The sequence below is a fragment of the Ceratotherium simum genome, chromosome 35 (genome assembly GCF_057802395.1).
Source record: "Ceratotherium simum simum isolate JZ-2026a chromosome 35, ASM5780239v1, whole genome shotgun sequence".
Classification (NCBI taxonomy): Eukaryota; Metazoa; Chordata; class Mammalia; order Perissodactyla; family Rhinocerotidae; genus Ceratotherium; species Ceratotherium simum.
In genome coordinates, this window is record NC_141934.1 from 4,576,473 (window position 1) to 4,592,314 (window position 15,842).

The 15,842-nt window shown below is 56.8% G+C and overlaps 1 protein-coding gene and 1 pseudogene across 1 annotated transcript; one reads left to right on the forward strand and one right to left on the reverse strand.

The window, feature by feature from the left end:
• On the reverse strand, nucleotides 1–3,198 carry LOC147912422 (P2X purinoceptor 6-like). Its single transcript, XM_087423584.1, has 5 exons — nucleotides 3,082–3,198; nucleotides 2,420–2,492; nucleotides 1,524–1,669; nucleotides 825–1,116; nucleotides 1–8 (listed from the first exon to the last, which is right to left on the reverse strand). The coding sequence occupies exons 1-5, from the start codon at nucleotides 3,196–3,198 to the stop codon at nucleotides 1–3; spliced, it is 636 nt and encodes a 211-aa protein (XP_087279710.1).
• A 259-nt stretch (nucleotides 3,199–3,457) lies between these two features.
• Nucleotides 3,458–15,636, forward strand: LOC106800230 (ribonuclease inhibitor-like; annotated as a pseudogene).
• The last annotated feature ends 206 nt before the right edge of the window (nucleotides 15,637–15,842 follow it).

The following is a 15,842-nucleotide window of genomic DNA, read 5'->3' on the forward strand; positions in this document are numbered from 1 at the left end:
TCAGTCACCTAGGAAGGAGAAGGGGGGCATGGCTGGTGACCCAGGGCTGGTGGAGGAACAGGGGCACACTGGGAAGCTCCCAGGCAGCCTTACTTCTGGGCATCTGCCCTGAACTTGTTCTGGAGTCACAAGGAAATTGCTCACAAGAAGAGCATGATCTCTCCCCGGAAGGCAAGGGTCAGGGTGGGCCCCTGCTTGGCTCCCTCAGTGGGAGAGGCCAGAAGCTGGCAGCCGGGTCTGTGAGGGAAGGGGTCCTGACCCATCCAGTTATCAACCCTGTGCCCCAGGAAAACGCCTCCAGTGAGGCAAGTTGAGGCAGAGGCAGGAGGCTGGCTGGGTTCCTGGCCATTTCTGAGCCCCTGTCCGCCTCTTTGAGGCAAGTTTTTTTCTCATGTTCACTCTCATTCGCTCAACCAGAGTTTTCCAAGAGCTTCCTGCTTCTAGATACTGAAGATCCAGAGCGAAATTGGGCCTGGTGCCTGCCCAGGCTAGGGGGGAGGTGGACCCCACACGGCACACATGGTTGAGTGCCGGGGGAGCAGGTAGTGAGCTCTGCCAGGGAGCTCTTCCCCTGCGTGGCTGTGGGGAAAGGTGGCTGGCAACAGTGTGCTGCATGTGAAAGCTCTGCACGTTTGGGGGGATGCACACCGGGGAAGGGGAGGGGAGGGCTGGGTAGAGGGCAGGGGTGTGGCAGCGCTCAGGACTATAGGGACTTGGTGGTCACCATCACGTAAAGGGACACTTCCCAGGGTGGAAAGCAAGGGCTGGCCGGCTCTGATGGTGTCACCTGTGAGGGCTCAGCCTGGCTGCTGCGTGGAGCGCACCTGGGGGCCCACAAGCAGACCACAGGCACAGCGGGGGCAGCAGGGAAACACGTCGGGAGAAGGAATGGACAGGAGTGGGGGGCAGGGAGGTGGGGAGCTGGGTCCAGCTTTGGTCCTGGTAGACGGCATGGCCCTCAGTGGATGGAAAGAGGCTGCACTGGGAGAGGGAGAGGGTTTCTCCTTGGACGTGGTGGGTGCTCATCAGGAGGCAGCTGTGCTCGGGGCAGGTGGTCACCGGGGCTACAATTGGGGCATCAACAGAACAGAGGTGGAAACTGGGGCTGTAGAGGATCTGGGTGGAGGGAGAAGGGGCCAGAAATGCAGTGTGGGATGGGCAGAGGAGCCAGACCGCAGGGCCCAGGTTAGGGAGGAGAGCATTCAGGAGCTCCAGGCCCTAGGCCCCCTGCCCCTCCACCCCTCCCTCTAGATCAAGCCTTGAGTTCCCAGACCCTCCACTCTTCTGGGTGCAGCCTTTCTAAATGCAGTACCTCTGGCCTGGCTTTCTGACCCGTCCCCTTGTCCACCTGGAAACCTCTTACACATCCCCCAGAACCCTGTCCAGGGCCACTCCTCTGTCTGGCCCTTCCTGAGCCCGGCCCTGTGACAGCGCCCGGCCCATCACATGCCCCTCTTGTACACACTCGCTGCAAGGGTGGGGTCAGAGGTGTCAGCGCCTGGCAGCAGCACCAAAGCACCCACCTGTGGCGGCTTCACCAAGTCGGCCATGTCCCACAGCCGGTTCCCCAGCTTCTCAATCTGGGTGACGGAAAGCCCTTTGAGTTTGATGACTGTAATCTGGGGTTCAGGTCCTGCTCCTGGTAGCCTTTTGCGGCGAGGAGGGCCCACTTGGGGAGGAGGCGATGGGCAGTGTGGTGTGTCCCCAGCACACAGTGAACAGTGGCAGAGCTGGGCCCCACCAACTCAGCCACTACACCCTGTAGGCTCCCAGCACAGCGTTCAGGGCCCCCACCTCTTCTCCAGCCTCATTTCCACCCCAAACACCCTGCACAGCCCAGAAGTTCCGGCCATACATCAGAGATCCAGGGCTCTCACACAAGATGCCCACCACCACCTCCTTCACCAGCCTTCACCCTCCCCTGCCCCTGCCAGACGCAGCTCCCTCCTTAAAGGTTCCCCTGACCCAGCCACAACTGTGGTCTTTCTCAGTGGCCCCTGGTCTCCAGCTCTCACAGGTGTCAGGGACTACCTCCTGCCCCTCCCAGGGCCTCCTGGGCAGAGTGAGACCCATCTTGCTCTGTGCCCAGAGCCCAACACGGTGCTGGAGACAAGGCCCAGGAAAGGAGGCAGGTGGGCACACAGGAGGACACGAGCACGCGGCTTGCTCTTGTACCTGCTGCCTCTAGACAGACGGAGATCACTCCTTCCGCCCCCACCCTGTCCCAGCCTGCCCCCTCCACTACCACCAGTCCAGCCCCTGAGGAGTCACACCCCACCCTCAGCCCAGCAGGACCAGTCACGGTCCCTCCAGCCAACCTGCCCAGGAGCCACTCTCTTACCCCACCACGGAGACCATGACCCCAAGCTGCAGCAGCCTCTGCAGGGCGCCCACCCCTCAGTTCCTGGTCATCACCTACATCTCAGTTTGTAATCCAGAAGCCCCCAGCCTGTCGTGGCCCCCGGGAAGTCCATGCGCTCAGCTCCTGCTGGCTGCCGGGGAGCAGGGTCAGCAGAGCAGCTGCAGCCCCAGCCAAGCAGGAGGAAAAGCAGGCGCCCAGGCCAGGCCAGGCCAGCAGCTGTTAAAGGGACACTCCCACTGGGGGCAGGACCCAGCCCCACCCCCGCCCTGGGCTCAGTCCCTATCCCCAGCTGCCCTGGGCCTCCCTTCCTCTCTGACTCCCTCTGCCTGGCCCTGGGGCTCAGAGTGGAGCAGCCCCTCTCCCCTGCCGTTTGGCCTCACCTCCTTGTGGTATGACAGGATGACAGGTGTTATAGGTACTTTGAGAAGGGGACATGGGGGAGACAGGAGCTCAGAGGAGGGACCAAGGAAAGCTTCAGGAAGAAGGGACCTCTGAGCTGACACCTGCAGATTCTGAAGTTCTACAAGCACAGCTGGGGAGGAATGTTCCTGGAGGAGGAAGCCGCATATGCGAAGCTGGAGCCTGAGATAGAACTGGGACCCACAGAGTGGGAGCGGGACTCTGGCTCCAGAGAGGAGGGTGGCTGGCTCTGCGAGGTTCCCAGGCCCTCCTGTGCGATGCCTGGCAGAGCTGCCCCACCCCCCAGCACAGGGACTAACGCCCAGCTCTGGATTCAGCACGGTCCCCAGTCCGTGGAAGGGGTGCGATGCTGGACCCACACGGGACGGCAGGGGGAACAAGCGCCCGCAAGGCGCCCAGGCCTGGGCCTGGCCCATGGCGCAACCCCTTCTGCGCCCTGACCAGAAGCAGGCTCAAATTAGCGCAGGCTAGTGACAGCACCAACAACACATGGCTGCCCCAGCGACTGCTGTTGGGGATCGTGTCTCTACTGGCTGCCTTGGGCGCCTGTTCACTGCATGCCACATTTGATTGGTCCATGCAGCTGGCAGTTCCGCCAACACCCCCGGATGTGCTCTAGGAGGGGCCTGGCTCAGTCCCAGCCTCTGTGCCCGCGACTGTGAAATGGGCGGAACCATGAGGGATCCCTGTGAGAAGTCTGGGGAGAACGAAGAGCAGGAGGAGGAGGCGGTCTTGGCTGCTGGGCGTCCTGCAGGGGTCCTGGAATCCGAGAGGGGTTCTGATGCAGATTCAGACTCCAACCTGAAGACAGGTGCCCCAGGCAGGGGGTTCAGGCTTCCCTCCTTACCTTTGGGATTCCAGGCAGGGGTGGAGGGGGCAGGCTGGGGCCGAGGGGTCAGGGGACCCCTGTCCAGCAGAGAGCGCATCCCTCCGTGGGACCCCTTTACAGCAGCCGGTGGCCCCTCCAGCCCCGGGGCCTCACCAAAATGCTCTTGGCAGCATCATTTGTTCCACCCTCAGAACCTGCTTCCAGGATGATGTTAAAATGCAAAATCCTAGACTAACCATCTACGAAGGGGTGTCCCACATCTTCCTGCAATGGGATCAGGGCTGGGTTTTCCCAACCCACGGGAAAAACTAAGCTGATGAATGTATAGTACTTAGAATTATTTCATTGTTTTCCCCTATAAAATGTGCATAAAACATAAGTGGTCTGTGATCCCATAGAAAAGACACAGCATGCACTTCGGTGTCAGACAGGCAGGGTCCTAGGCTTGGCTCTGCCGGGATCAGCTACTACTCGCTGTGTGACTTTGGGGCAAGGATTTGCTTTCTCAGAGCCTCGATGTCCCCATCTGTATATGGGGCAGGAGTCCCTACTAGCACAGGAAAAAATGCCTCTAGAGGGGATATAGGCTGGGTAGTGACAGAGGGCAGGGGAGGAGGCAGGCGGCTGTGCCTGGGAAGGGGGCCACATGGACCCCTGTCTCTATCAGGCACCCATGGGCTCGGAGAACTGGTCAAGGATACCGTCCACCTGAGGTCTTGCTGGGCCCACAGCGTCGTGCCTGCCTCCTGCTTCCTGCGCCAGGGAAGCGCCCCAGAGCTGAGCCTGCGGCATCGTGGCCTGGGGCCCCAGGTACCCCTGGAGGGACCCTGGGCCAGGCTTGGAGAGGAGGACCTGGGAGGAGAAGCCATGGGAGTGGCCCTCCCTGAGCCCTCTCCACACATTCCCCAGCCTTGCTCTGTGCCAGGTGTGTCCCATCCCCCACATCTGAATGACAGATGGGATCCAGGCTCTGATGGAGATCAGTGTAAGGGCTGGGGAGCCTGCAAGGGGCCCCTAATTGCTGGGGGGTCAGAGAAGGCTCCAGGTGGTCTGGTGGAGCCTAGAAGGGGAAGCAGGAGTCCCCTGGGCATGTGGGAAGGTGAAGGCCTTCCAGTTGGAGGGCAGCGAGCAGGCTCAGCCCTGGGAACAGGATCCAGGGTAGTGACCAGCTATGTGTGGGCCCTTCAGCCCTGGGAAGGACCAGGCCTCTCAGGCCCCTTGGTCCCAGGGGCCCCAGGCTCTGCCTTCTGCATTGACCTCCAATCCCTATGTCAAGCGGCTGGTCTTTTGGGACAATGGGCTCTGTGGGGCTGGAGCAGAGGCCCCTCAGGTGCCCTGAGCAAAGGCAGCAGCATCTGTGATAGGTGCCAAGCCAGAGACACATGGGCAGACTTGAGTCTTCCCTTTCTTGTGGGATTGGGCCCCCCCAGCCAGGCCTTCTCCCCCTGGACCTGCTGGTGTTGCTGGGAAAGGGGCCTCATCATAGGGTGGGGTGGGTGGGGGTGGAGATAGACCCTCTGTGGAGTACCCAAGTCTGGATGCCACTCCCTTCCTGACCTGCCCCACACCTCCAACCCCCCTCTGCTGGGCAGCACCCCCTGCAGGTGGTGGTCTCCCAATGCCTGACTGCAGGGGGAGAGTCCTTCAACACAGAGAGACGGGGTCTGGCTGTGCCAGAGGAGGGAGGGCTGGGGGGTTTGGTGGAGCTGGATCCAAATGCTGCCTCTGCCAGGGAAGAGCAGGGTGACCCTGAGCAAGCAGCTCAACCTCGCTGAGCCTCAGTTTCCAATCTGTGAAATGGACTCAACAATACCACTTAGCCCTCGGGGTTGTGATGAGCATTAAAAGCTCAGCAGAGAGTCTGGCCATGTAGGTGCTCCGTGCATGGCCACTTGGGCTGTCGTTGCCAGTCCCCAGAGATGCAGCTGTGAGGGCTCCTGTGGCGATTGTATTGCTGCCAGGCACGAGTCATCAACGGGGTGGCTGCAGCCCCATCACAGCATCCTTCACAGCACCACAAAGGAGGTGGTTTAATCCCTTGACAAAGAAGCTCGTGGACCCATGGGGTGGGGGTGGGGCATCCGCCGATGGGTTGCAGAGTTGCCATGCAGCCCCAGGACAGTCTGCCTGCAAAGCCCCTTCCACTGCCTCAGGCCTGGAGATTTGGGGGATGGAGAAAGCTGGAGGAGGGCGGTGTCTGACTTTGGATCCCACTGAGTGGGAAGTGGTGCTGGCCCGCAGATGTGGAGCTGTCAGAGAACCAGCTGGGAGCAGTGGGGGCCCAGGCTGTGTGTGCCACCCTCACAGTGAACCTGGCCACGCAGAGGGTACAGCTGGCAGGGAATGGCCTGGAGGAGCAGGTGGCCTAGTACCTTGCTGAACTCCTGCTGGCCCACATGGTCCTGAAGTCCCTGGACCTGAGCTCTAACCAGCTGAGTGACCAAGCACGTCTCATCTGGGCTGGGCCACCATGGGGCCCGTCTTCCTGGGACAGGGGTGGGGGGAGGTTGGCAGGACCACTCTGAGCATCCATGCTCTGGCCCCTCTCCCCATGCCCCCTCCAGCCTGCCCCTTTCTCACTCCTCCCACACAGAACTCTTAGTCCACTGCCTGGACATCTCATTGCCCACTGCTGCCTGTGCTGGGTGCTGACTTAGCCAGTAGGGACCCAGCATGAACATAACAGAGGCCCTGACCTCAGGGAACACACATTAACAAGGTCATTCTCCATAATTATTGGTGCTACAAAAGAAACAAACAAGGTGTGATTCTAGAGAAGAATGGGGATCCTTGCTTAGGTGGGTGGCCAGAGTGGCCTCTGTGAGGAGGTGACATCGAAGCTGAAATGTGCAGGGTGGGGAGGAATCAGCCATGGCAAGACCAGAGGGAGCGCATTTCAAGCAGAAGAACAGTGAACACGCAGACCTGTTTCTCAGACTGACGGACACCAGTGTGACTGGGCTATTGGGCCAGGGCAGAGTGGCCAGGCTGTGGGGTGGCGAGGCGACAGGGGGCTGCAGGGCTACAAATCATGGCAAAAGGCGTGAAGATTTTATTCCAAGTCTGTGGAGGACAACAGTGGGATTCCTTGATCTCACCACTTTCTCTCATGCCCCAAGGCCTTTGCACGGGCAGTCTGCTTTGCAAGGTACATGCATTTCTACCTGCCTGTCTTCAACAACTCCAATCAATTATAAGAATCACCTGGGATTGTGGGTTAGAAATAGAGATTCCTGGGCCTTGGACCTGCTGAACCAGACTCTTGGGGGCATGCCTGTGCATCTGTATTTAGCTGGTGCCCCAGGAGATTTGTCTGATTGAGAAGTTTTGGGAGTCACTGCTCTGTGTCAGACTGCTTAGAGCACGTGAGGTGGCACCAGACTTGGCCTGTGAGAATCAGCGCTAGAATCTAACTGCCAGAGAGTCAGTTTACCTTCTAAGAAAATTATTGTGGGAAGTCAGTGAAATTAACAGAGAAGCTCATTTCAGACTTTCAAGAAACTAAGTATAGGTGTCCCTCTGGGTCTGCACTGTCAGAGGGTGAGCACCAGGAAGGCAGCCAGGAGGGAGGGGCTGGAGGCTAAGGCCCTGCAGAGGCTGCTGAAATACGGGAGGGGGTGGTCTTCATCCTGGAAAAGGACAGACTCAGCAGGGCCATTTTGTTTCCTAAAGTAGGGGTCTGCGGGTGGGCCCGACTCCCCGGAGGGTGAAGGAGCTTGGGTCTCAGTCTCCCCAAGGGAGGAGGTTACGAAGGGGTCAGGGGTCACGAATGCAGGGGTCACGAAGACCAAGCGTTGGAGCTGTAAAATGCTGATTCCTGCCTGTAGAACCTTCTCACCTTCTAGCTGTTCAGCAAAGAAGGGGCTTCCGTACAAAGTGGGAGACCACTGCCCTCTACTTCCAGCCCTGGAAGTGTCTGAGGAGAAGGAAAGTACCCCTATCTGAGAACCTGCGGGGGTCAGACCCAGCGCTGGGTATGGAGTCTGGAGCCCTGTTCTCAGGGAGGCAGCACAGGAGCCTACCCGCCTTGCCGGGAGCTCTCCCAGGTTCTGAAAGTGTCTGCCCCGGCATGTTCTGGCCCCGTGGGCTGGCTGAGCAACCTGTTCAGTCAGTGCATCTGTTTTCCCCTGTGCATTTCTTCGGACTAGACTTACTAGACCTGTGCTCGATGCTGGGGCCATGGAGAGGGGTCAAATTCAGATCCCTGAGGGAGTCCTAGGCTGGCAGGAGAGACTGGCCAGGCAGAGAGAGGTCTAATGGTCAGAGCCTGGGAGGATGGAAGAAAGTGGACCTGGAGCCCAAAGCGGCCCAGCCCAGCCAGGTGGGCAAGCCTTCCTGACACCGTGACCCCAGATGAGAAGGATGAGGAGCTGTTAGCCAGGTGAAGAAGGGGGTCAACAGTTGCACACAGGGGGACAGCCCGGAGGCACGTTGGTCCCAGCACTTCTGAAAACTGGACGCAGGCCAGACTGGTTGAGTGCCGACAGAGTGGAGAGCAGGGTGGGTGGGTGAGGCTGCTGCCCATTTTACATGCTGAGTATCTCTCAGGGTTTCTTAACCCCACAGGGCCCCACTTTCCTTTCTCTACCACCCCTGCCTCTTTTCACCACAGTTGTGCTGGCCTTGTCACTTCTTGCCATAGACTATGCCACATACCTCCCAACAGTCCCTTGGCCTCTCATCTCTGCCCCATCCACCCCAGCCCATCCCATACACCCACCGCTAAGGAATTCAGCCTTGTCACTTCTTAAAGCCCTCCCTGCCTCCCCACCCCCGATAGGGTGGCGCCCAAGACTGATGTCCTAGCATTCGAGGCTCTCAGCATCTCTCAAGTGCCCATGGCTCCTACCTCATTTCACTGTCTTCCCCCCACCCTGCTGCCAGTGCCAGGCCTGTGTGCGTTTCCACAAGTGCCCCATCCTCCCTCGGCCTCCACACATTCACTCTTTCCTGTGTCTGCTCTCTGCTGTGCATGCACACGTGCGTGGGAGTCCCTCAGTCTTCAAGGTTATCTCTTCTGTCCTCACTTTCCTGACCCCCCTCAGGCAGGGTTAGCCCCAACTCTGTTCCCATGCCTCCCTGTTTGTAGTCTAGAATAGCTCACATCCCATTAATTTGTATTTACGTTTCCCGCACTAAATGTGAAATCCTTGAGGGCAGGGCAGGCCCCTGTTGGGTTCAACCCCTGACCCTCATGCCCAGCAGAGACCCTGGCACACAGCGGGCATCAGTATCATTTTTTGAAACAATAAACAGTGAATAAGAAGGTCTCTCTTGGTGTTTATGAAGGGGAGATGCTTGGACCAGCCCAGGCAGAAAACAAAATGTGACTGAGCAAAAATGGGCTCGTTCTGCTCACTACAATCTGGTGCCAATCAATTGCAAATGAGTTGGTGGTTGAGAAAGGAAAATTTATATGATTATGTAGCATAATCAGGAGATGGAGGAATAGTGTCGTAAAGAATCATATTAAAGTCATGAAGAATCTTGAGGCAGTTATATAGGGGAAATGGGCAGAGAAGGAGGGGGTTTAGGGATATCAACCATCCGCCGTGATGAACTTCAAGGTGCCTCATTATCTCTGTCTTCTGTCATTTGTGATGGGTACCAATGCAGTTTTTCTTTCTGGAGGTCATCATATTCCTGGGTAACTCAGAGAATAAAGTTATCCTTATCACAGCTGGGAGATATACGTAAGCAAGCATCACAGAACTAGCAGATCATGTATTTTGCAAAAGCAAAAAGTGCTTAATCATCTAGGCTACATGTAGGCTAGAATGTATTCACAGAGACGAGTGAGTCAGAGTCATAGTCACAATATTGCTTCCTTTCCCTAAGGTGGCTTCTGTCATGCTAACTTAAGATCCAGCTGTCACAATAGAACTTAGCAAGCTTAACATGAGCTGGAATCACCTTTGACGGCCAGGAGCCTTGGCCTTTGCCAGAGTTCTGGAGGTATGAGGTCGCCACCTGTCAGTCCCTCTGGCTTGTCTTTTGGGGGCAGGTCTCTCAGGTGCCAGTCTCCATCTCTGCAGCTCTTCAGAAATGAACCTTGGATCTTTTGGCAGAGCTTCAAGAATATTTCTTTAAGTGACTTTAACGTTCCCAGCTCCACTTAATGGATGACAGTGTTCCATCTCCCCGTGTCCACTCTTACATCACTTACTGAGGGATCTGAAACTGAACGTCACACATCTTCCCCAGTCATCACAGACACTTCGGTGGGGACATGGTGACATCTGGTGACACACGCTGGCTGTTGGGCATATGCAGATGCTTCCTGAGATGATACCCGGGTGCCCTTGGGTGCCAGCACACTCTCAGCCCACCTAATCCCTTGGGTGTTGTGGCTTGTGGGCCTTGGAATGGGTGGTTCCAGCCCCTGCCAGGGTGGTATAGGGGCCTGCAGTGCTCCTGATGCCAGGTCCCTTTGTGGGTCCTCCTCAAGGAACAGCAGCCACTGCCGTGCCCTCTGACAGGGCTGACCTGGGCTCCTGCCCACAAGGTGGCATCTCAGGCTCTGTCTTCCCAGCACATCCACAAGCTCCGCTCTTCTCCCAATCACAGCCCCCAACAGCCCTTCACTTGATGCCCCTGGGCCCATGGACTGTTTTGTGCCTCGGGGTCCCTGCCCTTGAGAGGCCCCCAAGTGGGCACAGGGCCTGATCGCTGTGTCTCTGGCACCTGCTGCCACCTGGCAGCCCCCCGCGGGCTCTGAGGGTCATTCACATCCACACCCTCTCTCCACTGTGCTTCCAGGGGACCAGCTCCACTGCTCACCACCATCCAAGCCACAAGACTCTAACCTGGACTCTGCCCTTTCATGCTCTGTCCGCACTCTTTGCACCTTGGGTCTCTGGGCTCCTGAGGCTGTTGCCCTGTCACATGTGGTCCCATGGCTTTGCTCTTTTGTGTTCTAGGCAAACATCTTCCTGAGAGTCCGGGACATCTCATAAAATGGCTTTGCAGATCCTTGCTCCTCTGTGGTGCGTGAGGCACTTAAGATCGACAATGTGTTGGAGGAACTCCACACGAGGTGAGGAGCATGGGGTGTCCCCCGTGTCATAGTCTCCGGGCCCATACCACCCCAGGGACCACGGGCTCTGTGATCTTGCTGCTCTTCACCACTTTAGTTCCCAAATCTACCACACTCTGCCCATGATGGAGCCTGAGCCACAATCCGAGAGTGCCCAGCTCCATCCTTCTCACTGGAGTTCATCATTTGAACACTGGGGCTCTTAATTCCCACTGCCCAGGTGGGCGGCTGGGAATCACACACATATGTATGAAGCATCTTCAGAGAGCCTGGTGCAGGGTGGGTGCAGCTCACATGCTCTGCTCAGCACGTGGCTGCTGGGGCCCTGCTGTGTGGGGGCTGCCCCTCCAGGCCCAGGCAGGGTCCCAGGCCTCAGCAGGTCGCCAGAACAGGGGCTGCAAGCCAGAGGGAAGGAAAGAGGCAGAGGCCCCACAGGTGATGGGCTGCCAGAGTGAGCAGGGCCTGCCCGCTGCAATCTTGCCCACTTTTGCTCCCCATGGAAGGAGCCAAGGCCAGAGGAGGCCATGAGAGATGCTGAAATTCGAGGCCAGAGCTGGGGTCTGAGGAGTCAGACAGAAGTGGGACTGGCTCCGAGACAAAGTGGCCAAGAGCGGTGCTGAGGCCTGGAGTTCAGGTCTAGCAGCAGGAGGAGGAAGAGGAGGAGGAGGAGGTGGAGAGGACGTGGGGAGGGAGCTGGGTGGTTTTCCAGAACAGATGCTGTCATGGTGATAGGTAGAGGGTGCCAGCTGGGGCAGAACATATGGGAGCGCCTGCTGAGCTCTGAGGGCCAGGGAGCAGCTGCTGGTCTCCACCAGAGGAGGGACGCTCTAGGCGTGTTTGCTGAGAGATCTCCCTGAACACTGGGAGCCTCTGATGAAGCAGAGTCATTATCCAGCTTTTACTCACTGATCTGCCCAGGGGTCCCCAGGGCTTGTGTGGAGGCTGGAACGTGAAGCTTGACCCGGTGGATGCACCAGCAGCTCCAGCTGGGATCCTGGGGAGATCTGTGTGCAAGGCAGCACCACGCACATGTCTTTCTGTTGCAGCAACAACCACATCTCTGCAGTGGGAGCCCTGAGCCTGGGCCTGGGCCTCCCAGTCAACCAGACACTGAGGATTCTTGTTGTGAGTGCTAGCCTGACAGGGGAGGCCCCGTACAGACCTGCTTGTGCCTGTCCACACAGATCCCTCCTCTGTCACATCTCCCCACCCCAGTGGCAGCAGGGGACACAGGTTCCAGAGCCCAGATGGGGAGGGGCCTCCTGGCTTCTTCTTATGACCACTTCTTCCTTTTGCCATTCACTCACCCATCTGGCCTGGCCCATGCCCCTCTGCAGACTCCTCCCCCTCCCTCCTTCCCTCCCAGCTGACCTTCCTCCTTCTCAGCCCACTGGGTGCTGCTCTGCTGAAGATGGCCAGGGCACCCTTGCTTCCCTTTCATCTCTTTTATTTTATTTTTTATTTTTTTGAGGAAGATTGGCCCTGCACTAACATCTGTTGCCAATCTTCCTCCTTTTCTTTTTTCTCCCCAAGGCCCCAGTGCATTGTTCTGTGTCATAGTTGTGGAGTTGCAGCTCTTCCATGTGGATGCCACCTCAGGCATGGCTTGATGAGCTGTGAATAGGTCCGCGCCCAGGATCTGAACTGTTGAACCCTGGGCCTCCGAAGCAGAACATGCAAACAACCACTATGCCACTGCGCTGGCCCCTCCCCTTCATCTTCTCTTCTGCTCTTCCTCTGGCCTTGCTGGACCCAGGCTCAGACCTACCTGAGGCCTTGTGAGCACAGCAGGGGTTCCTTCCTCCAGGGCTGCCAGTGGGGAGGGAGCTGCTGAGCAGGGCTGAGAGCGGGAGATGGAGAAGGGAGGGTGTGATCCAGGGTGGGGCAGGTCCATGAGGACCACTGTGCCAACAGCATGTGCTCAGAGGACAGAACCATGAACTCTAAAGGGATCCAGCCCCGCCTGGCCCTCAGCTCCCTCAACCGGCAGAGGAGCCCCCTACAGCACCCCCATCCCCAGCCTGAGGTTCACTCCTCTCCTGCCCTTGGCTGGAACCCAGACCTCTCTCTTAAGCTCTGGAACCCCATTTCCAGCCACCTGCTGGTTGCTCCCCCAGATAGTCCATAGGCACATCGGATTCTGAGAGTCTGACATGAAGGCATCGTCTCCCTCTAAGGGCTGCCTCTTGGTCCGGGGGACTCCTTCCCATCAGAACTGGGGTCCAGCGCTCGCCCTTCCCTCTCTTTCCAGCATCTTCCCTCCTTCATCTCACCTCCTGCAGCATGCCCAGGCTGCCTGCTCCTCCTTCTCACTTCCCCTCCTCCAGTCCTGTGGTCCTGTTGCTTTCTCCTCTCTGGCCCTTCCTTCCCACCTGCTCCCAGGTGATCTTTCTAAATCAGAAACCTGCCCCTGTCCTTCCCTCCTCTAAGCACATCAGCAGCTCCCCTCTGGATAAATCCGAGCTTAGTAGTGTGTCACTCACAGCACGTCCTCAGGATCTGGGGTCTGACATCCCCCTCTTCCCTCCTGCTTTGAAATCCATCCTCTGACTCCAAGCTGCCTGGGATTCTCCGTGCACACGGGGCGGGTTCTCACCTCTGCTTTGCTCCTGCTGCTCCTCTTGCTGAAATGCCCAGCACTGCCCACTTCATCTGTGGAACTCAGCTCGGGGGCTCTGTCCCCATCCGACCTTTACTCCCAGGAGAGCAACTCTCTAGTTGCACTTATCACACTGCATTTTTATGATGTTCCTTTTCCTCTCCTCCCCACACCGGGTGAGCTCTTTATGGGCAGAGTGTGTCTCCTGTGTCTGTACCTTTGTCCCCGGCACAGAGTGGGCACTGGGTGGGCACTCAGCCAGCACTCACTCCCTTCCTCTCTCCCTGGCCCTGCAACCTCACCCAGGGCATTCTGTGCATGGAGATGCCCTCTGAGCAGAGACAGTGGGGCCATCCTCGGCCATGTCATCAGAGATGAGGAATCCCTCCTTCCCTTTCATGCTGCTCTCCCGGCCTCCCCAGGCTCAGCTTTTCTCAGTGTGCACGTGTGTGTTTCTTAGGTGTCCAGGAATGCCAGGTGAAGTGAAGGCTGCCTTAGTGTTCTCACATCTGTCCAGGAGAATCCAGTGTCCGCCCTGGAACTGCTGGATTTCTCTGTAGGAGCTTTTTATAAACCCCACCTCAGATCCTCCCAACATCCCCGTGAGGGATCATTTAAAGGGAAAAAGTGGGGATTAGAGAACTAGAGCGCCCTGCCCAGATCCATGGTGTGGCTGAGTCCACGTTCCAGCCCAGGCCTGAATGCGGGTCATGACACCCCTCTGGCTCCACTCCTGCTCCTGACTGGGGTGCCGCCCTGGGCTCACCTCGGACCCCTGCCTGGTTCTTCACTGGCTCAGAGAGAATAGCTGCCTCGGGGGGGGGCGGGCACGATGCTCACTCTTCACTGATGTTTGGGTTTGCAGGTTCAGGCCTTGCAAGGTGTCCCCTCCTCCGAGCCTGTCCTGCCTGCAGGTGGATCCTGGTGCTAGAAGATTCCCTTGTGTGGTTTTGAGGGATACCAGGATGCTTTTTCACTCTATTTTGCCTTTTTAATGTAGAAGAAAATGTCATTTTTAAAGGCATTTAACCATTAAGTAGAGAATCCCCAAATGCAAATTATTAAAAGAAAGTCTAGTCCCATATCACTGCTTATACTCACCCTGATTTATTTCCATCCAGACTTGAGTCAAAGACTCTCCAGAGATGTGTTTTCACAGTTCAGCCCTCAGGCTTGGGACACCTGGTGCTGAAGGTGCTTGTTTCCATCCACCTGCCTCGTCTCTACGGCTCCACAGGCAGAGATGAGCTTGCCTTGACCGTGTTCCCTCTGCTCTGAGAATGCCTGTCAGCACCGACTCGATCATTCTAAAACAAATGGAGTGACGTATGAAATTGTTCTGTAACATTACATGCTTATTCACTATGATGTGTGGTTATTATCAGAAGCTTTAGTATAATGGAAATCCCGTGGGGTTTGGAGTCAGACAGGCCTGAAACCAAATCCTGATCCATCAATGTTGGGTCTTGGATTCTGATTCAGAGATCAGCACTAGTCTAGATACAATGTTCTATTTCCTCTTCCTTCACTGCTATCATTAGTCTAATCTGCTGAGCCAGGATTGTATCCTCAGCTTTAAGGAGAATACGTCTGAATCCTTACAGTCCATGTAAACCCCTTCCCAAGACTCAGCCTTGTGTTTGTGTGAAATGGGGCTCGTACCCACTAGCCAGGGTCACTGTGAGACGGGATGAGATCACAGACCCCAGGGAAAGGGCCTGTGCAGAGAAAGACTCAGCGCTCATTCTCTTCCCCCAACCTCTCTGGTTTCCATTTTTTGTAGAGGAATAACATTTATGCTGAATAGTGCACCTGGATTAAGGACAGGTCCTGGTGAATTTTCACAAACAGCATAGACCTATGTAATCCGCCCCCAGATCAAGAAATAGAGCAGACCCCCAAAAGCCCCCGTGAGCCCCTGCACTTCTCTATTGTAATAGTTTGGGGAGTAATGACATCATCATCCAGAGGAGAGAAGCTGTCCTGAGGAGCTTCTTCGAGACCCTGTGTGTGTAAGTAAAAGAAGTCAAGTTCTCAGAAAGTGATGATGTGCTACCTTGTTCTGGGTTTCTCCTCAGAATTCCAGGTGAGCAGAGAGTTTGATGATCTCGCCAGCTCAGTGAAGGTCATTCTCCAAGGACTTTGCGTAAAGACTGCTGCCAGCAGAGTGGAGTGCAAAACAGAGTTGCTGCCCGTCTTCAGACCGTCCCCACCAGTGTCTGCCCCTAAATTACTGTGGAGTGACTCATCTTCCATTGGGCACTTCAACTTCCACATGGAGGGTTTTGGGCCTCGACATGCCTTGTTACCACCTGAATCGGCACTGAGTCCCCATTTCAACTGGGTAGTAACTCCTACGGAACCAACCTTCTAGATGACTCAGACACCTGTACACTCCTCGGCCCCCACGGTCCCTGCACTGCCTTCCTCTGCTCTCACTCATTTGTGTAACATAAACTTGTACGGTGTGCTGCACATTGAGGTGGGCATGGGGTCAAATATGCCCAAAGTCCCTGCCCTGGTGACCTCAGGAGACAATGAAAATATAGGGTGGTGTGCAACTGGCATTCCCAAACTCAACTTGTGAGAATGCAAA

What these genes read in the sequence shown, in the direction of transcription:
- LOC147912422 (XM_087423584.1), bottom strand. Translation starts at nt 3,198, where the DNA reads ATGGGCCAGGCCCAGGCCTGGGCGCCTTGCGGGCGCTTGTTCCCCCTG. An exon ending in TGCTGAATCCAGAGCTGGGC is followed by an intron (nt 2,493 to 3,081) that starts GTTAGTCCCTGT and finishes GCTCCCCGGCAG; the next exon opens with CCAGCAGGAGCTGAGCGCAT. An exon ending in TCTGGATTACAAACTGAGAT is followed by an intron (nt 1,670 to 2,419) that starts GTAGGTGATGAC and finishes CTCCTCCCCAAG; the next exon opens with TGGGCCCTCCTCGCCGCAAA.